This window comes from Mytilus edulis, chromosome 7 (genome assembly GCF_963676685.1).
Source record: "Mytilus edulis chromosome 7, xbMytEdul2.2, whole genome shotgun sequence".
Lineage (NCBI taxonomy): Eukaryota > Metazoa > Mollusca > Bivalvia > Mytilida > Mytilidae > Mytilus > Mytilus edulis.
In genome coordinates, this window is record NC_092350.1 from 23,417,772 (window position 1) to 23,423,627 (window position 5,856).

Sequence of the window (5,856 nt, forward strand, 5' to 3'; positions counted from 1 at the left end):
CCAAAAAGCAAGAAAACACAATTTCATAACATTATCAAAAAGCAAGAAAACACAATTTCATCACATGTAAAACACAATTTCACCATATTACCAAAAAGCAAGGAAAACACAATTTTATTATCTAACCAAGGACCAAGGTTTTTTTTTAATAACTTGTCCAAAGAGCATAGATGAGCCTTTGCAACCACTTTGTGTCCGTCATAAATAAAATTATAATAAAAAGAAGATGTACTATTCCTAATGAGGCAACAGTCCATCAGAGACCAAATGACTAAGATGGTTAGCAACTATAGGCCACCTTTATACAGCCTTCAACAATGAACAAAACCCATACAGCATAGAAAACTATAAAAGGCATCTGAATGGAAAAAAATAAACTAATAGTTTGGGTGTCACAGAAAATGTCACAGTTCAGTCTTTTTACGTGATTAAGGTCTTCATATCTCATAGCACTTCCTTCAAAGGATAACAAGCTATTCCAAGAGATCAATGATCAAAAGCAAATCTTGGAGAATTGTCATTGTTCTTGTTGCAGGTGACTGTCATTAATTTCTTTACCAACACAAAACAAACTGTCTGCAATGATATAGCCAAGAGTGCTGAGAGTGGCACTTAACACCAAAAATAAATAATTTTATTCACTTTAATTTCCTTGAAAATCAATTGACAAAATTACATCCTCTTTGTCTTGAAGTTCCGCATATATTGAGATTGATTTTTAGGCTCACCTTGCTTTTAAAGGTCATTTGAGCTTTCCCATTACTTTTCGTCTGCCGTCATCCGTCTGTCCGTCTATTATTGTAAACTTTTCAAAGAATCATCTCCTCTGAAACTATTGGGTGATATGTTGCCAACCGTAGCTGAATGTTATTTAGGAAATCTAGTTTTGAAGTTGTATTGAGGATAAGTTTCACCAACAAACATGGCTGTTGTTCGAAATTAAGCATAGATGTTAAATATTTTTTACTTATAAAATATTTCTCAACAACTATATAGTTCTTGAGATATAAATAACAGAATGGCCAACACTCATGTTCGTAAAGGTCTGTTTTTTTTTAGGGATCTTTTTGAAAGGAGGATAGCAGTTCTTGACTTAAATCTCTAAAGCTTTCAGAACAAAATTGAAATCAGGTAAAATTATCTTTAATTTGTAGATAAATTAAAAATTGATACATGTAGCAGGTCGATGTCTGATGAAATTTTCGAAGTTTACGTCAGTCACATGTCCAATGTCCTTGACCTCATTTTCATGGTTCAGTGACTACCTGAAAAAAAAGTTTAGATTTTTTTGTAATGTTAAATTCTCTCTCATTATAATAAGTAATAGGATAACAATATTTGGTATGTGGGTACTTTGCAAGGTCCTTATAAATGTAAGACAGTTTTCATTTGACATTGACCGACCGTGCAAGGGCTGTATAGCCAGTCAAGGTCGTTAAAAACTTCCATTTGTTGTTGACATTGACCTCATTTCAAGGATCAGTGAACAAGGTTAATTAAGTTTTGGTGGTCAAGTTCATATCTCAGATACTATAAGCAATAGGTCTTGTATAGATGGACTGTACTGTAAGGTGTACATGTCCATATGGTAGGTGTCGTCTGATCTTAACCTCATTTTCATGGTTCAGTGGTTGTAGTTAAGTTTTTGTGTTGGTCTGTTTTTCTTATACTGCATGAAATAGGTCTACTATATTTGATGTATGAAATGATTATAAGGTGTACATGTCTATAGCTAGCAGGTGTCATCTGACCTTGACCTCATTTTTATGGTTCAGTGATGAAAGTTAAGTTTTTGAGTTTTGGTCTTTTTTTCTAATACTATATGCAATAGGTTAACTATATTTTATTATCTATATGTCAGTCACGTATGTTTTATTTGACCATGACCTCATTTTTACGGTTCATTGCTCAGTGTTAAGTTTTTGTGTTTTGGTCTGTTTTTCTTAAACTATAAGCAATAGGTCAACTTTATTTGTTGTATGGAAGAATTGTTAGCTGTATATGTCTGCCTGGCATGGTTCATCTGACATTGACCTCATTTTCATGGTTCAGTGGTCAATGTTTAGTTTTCTTGGTTAGTGTTAGGTTTATGTGACAGTTGTAAGAAAGCTTTATATTTAGGACTGTCAACATAATATCAATGATTAGTAAAGAAGACGAGACATTTCAGCGTGTGCACTCTTGTTGCAGAAACTATAGAGAGAATTTGTAATAAGACAAACAAGATCTACGAATAAGTCAACATGTCGGAAATCGTCAATTGACCCCGTGAAGCAGTTGTGGTCCTTGAAAGATGATTTTTGAAATAGAGAGAAACTGTTACTAGAAAAATATTCATCACAATAGCATATAGAAATTAGTCAACATGATCGAAAAAGTCAACATATTCTTTATATTAGTTATTGCCCCTGAATACTCATGTTTATCCATTCTTTGATTATCATGCCCCGCCACTAGGCGAAGGGTGCATTAAATGTCACCCTTGTCTGTCACATAGAGTACGTCCTCAAAATTGGTTTCCGTTCTAAGTTTAGTGTGCCTCAACCAAATGCTTTAAAACTTATACTAATGCTAATAAACACAAAACACAGGTTAAATTTGAAATTGGTTGGTGTCACTGTTATCGTTTATGAGTTATGCCTCTTCATTCACATAAAATTGCTATTTTTTTAGTTTCCGTTTTCTTACTTGAGTTTGCCCCAACCAAATCTTATGAGACTTATACAATTCATATAACCAACAAACACAGACCATGCATGAAATTGGATGGTTTTTACAGTCCTTTTTAAAAAAATCTTTTACTTGTAATATATTAATTCGTGTATATTTACAAGCTTGGGCATCTGTGGCCCATTGACAACAATGTATCTATAGCAGAAATGCTCATCAAAAAATACCCGTATTTAAAACTTCTTCGAAATCGCCATTTGACCCCTGAGAGGAGTTAATGTCATTCACAGATGAATTTTGTGTTTTCGCAGACACTATGATAGAAAGAGAAACAGAAATAGTAAAAAAAAACCATCTCAATAAGATCCATAAATATATCTCTCAGCACGGACGAAAGTGTAAACCGATTCTTTATATGAATTAATCCTAACAATGTTTTTCTTCTTCTAATTAACGTTGAATTTATCAGTGGTAATATATGTATGTTGTGAAACTATTCATATAAAACCAGAAAATTCTTTTTTGTCAGAAAACACTGTCAAACATCCAATCATACAATCTACACTAATCTGTGTCCACACTTGTATGCAGATGCAAAATAGGATAGACAAAATGCATCTGATATGTGTTTGTTTCCAAAATGTAACTAACATTTCGTGTGTATTCAAGATAATATCCAGGGCTTTGCTCATCATGCGCCTTTATAGCTATTTAAAAGTGTTATTTTACCGGCTTTAATTCATATATTTTCAACAGAGCCGGCAAAATGTCACATTTTCTATTTTTGCCGGCGCCGACCGAAACAGCCACTGCCTTTTTTTAATAAATGCCAGATAATACTGAAATCTACTCCCTTTTCTTCCCATTCTTTAAAATCAAAGTGGTCGGACAATATACTAGTAACATGACTCCTTCGAACGTTTCTTCGTCTATTTTTAGCGTAACACGTACGAAGCCGTTAGCGTCATAGAGAGATGAATATCTCCATGTCAACGTCTTATTGAAACCACCAAAATGTCTAGCAGTGAAAGTGACAGTGACACGGATAGTGTTGAAGAAGTTCAAGTTAAAAAGTATCTAGGTTCCTTCAAGGAGCAACTTAAACAAGCAAAGGCACAGACTTGTATAAAAATTGGTATCAAAAGACAACCTGGTCACTACCATCTGAGAGACACCAGACATGCCGTTCTAGCCACCCAACGTCCAGCATACGGCGGAACACATTGGGATGTTGACATCCCTTCACACCTTCAGAGGTCTACACCACGGCTTACACGCTATGCAATTAGGAAGGCTATTCTGGGAGAACAAGAAAGACAGTTAGAAGTAGGTAATGAGGAAAAGGGATTAGAAGCATTATCCAAACTTGAAAATTTAAATAGGGAGTTCGACAATGTGATGGTGTATAATTACGGCAGGATTGGACTCGAAGAAGATAAAAAGAAGTCCATAGTTTATGAAAATAAAGATTTGCTTCACTGGGAGTTGATGAGGAAGAAATTTGGAAAACAACAAAATGAAGAGATGGAAGAGGAGCGTCAACACAGAATAAAAGTTCTTCGTGGAATTTATGACAACAAACACAGGACACCAAGTATTGAAAATTTAGTTGATGGAATGACAGACACTAATTTTAAAAGATCTCTTGTGAACAAAAATATTGAGGAAGCACAACTTAATCTTGAGAATAAGCAAGAGGACGTGGTCAAAGAATACCAATTAGCTATGTCCGAGATGCTGGACGAATCCCTTGCAAAGGTAGTACACACTTTTGCCGCGAACGACACAAGACTTGCTTTCGAAAATGAAAAAAGGCGCCGAATGTCAGAACATCCAACTAATTCAAACCCCACAAAAGAACAAAAAATAATGAAAGTAGCACTAAATAGTCTTGTACGAGCCTTCAACGAAGTGGAAGCGAAAGAAAACAATGAGGAAACAAAATACCAAAACAAAGTTATAGAACAGAAGACGATCATGCAGGAACAGTTATTACGGAAAGTTACAACAAATATCGCAAACAAGCTAGTAGCGGAAGAACGCGCAAGACAAATCAGAGAAGCAGAAGAAAATATTGAAGATCCGTCGAGAAACGCATTGCGGCATTTAGTAACGAGAGTTCAGAGGCAAATGTTGCTTCAAAAATTCAAAGGTAAATGGGTTAATTTAGTGAAGAAGCCTAAAGCTGTCGAGGATGCTGAAAGGGTAAATGAAACAGAACACGACAGAAAGCTTAGACTTCAGAGAGAAAGTCAAAGAAGATCATCGTGTATGATAAGGGGCGATGAAGATGAATAAAATTTTATATAATGTTTGTAAATAAATTTGAGTCGTGCATTTTAAATCTTTTTATATACAATTCCCGTACAAATCTGCATGCATCAATTGCAGTTGTGGAGGTTAAATAACAATCCCCCGTTTTCACCATTTTTGTTGAAAGTGTTTTATTGTCCGTAAGACTTTTAAAGCTATTTTCCCTAATGTTTGTAGTTTAAAGGTTTGGTTGGCTTGCTTGTTTTGTTTGTATATATGTTTGATCAAGCATTTTAATTAAAATTGACCTTTGCAACCAATAGATAGACAGGGCTTCAGCTGTATACATTATACTCTACGTTATACTTAACACCCAATAACAATTATAATGTATGTAGTTTGTGAATTGCTCATTGTTGAAGGCTGTACGGTGACAAACATATATAGTTGTTAATTTTTGTGTTATTTAGTGTTCTGTAGAGTGAGGTTTCACGGGCAATCATACCACATCTTTTTATCTTCATGTATACTAGTAAGCAGTATTGTTTGTCAGTTTCTTCTCATAGTAGTGTTTGAGCAGAAGTAGTTACATATGCATTTGTATCTGTTTGTTCCTTCTCATATTTGAGTATGTGCAGCTGCAGTAGTTACATAAACAGTTGTGTCTGTCAGTTTCTTTTCATTGTAATGTATGAGAAGACGCAGTTACATATATGCAGTAGTGTCTGTCAGTTCTTTCTCGTTGTAGTGTATGTATGAGTAGTAGTAGCTCGTTGTAGTGTATGAGTAGTAGTAGTAGTGTCTGTCAGTTCCTTCTTGTTGTAGTGTATGAGTAGTAGTGGTAGTGTCTGTCAGTTCCATCTTGTTGTAGTGTATGAGTAGTAGTAGTAGTGTCTGTCAGTTCCTTCTTGTTTTAGTGTATGAGTAGTAGTA

General features: G+C 34.8%; 1 protein-coding gene across 1 annotated transcript; it reads left to right on the forward strand.

Moving 5' to 3' along the window:
* The first annotated feature begins 3,636 nt into the window (after window positions 1-3,636).
* On the forward strand, window positions 3,637-5,014 carry LOC139481053 (uncharacterized). The gene has a single exon (XM_071264107.1). The coding sequence runs from the start codon at window positions 3,685-3,687 to the stop codon at window positions 4,966-4,968; it is 1,284 nt and encodes a 427-aa protein (XP_071120208.1). The 5' UTR covers window positions 3,637-3,684; the 3' UTR covers window positions 4,969-5,014.
* The last annotated feature ends 842 nt before the right edge of the window (window positions 5,015-5,856 follow it).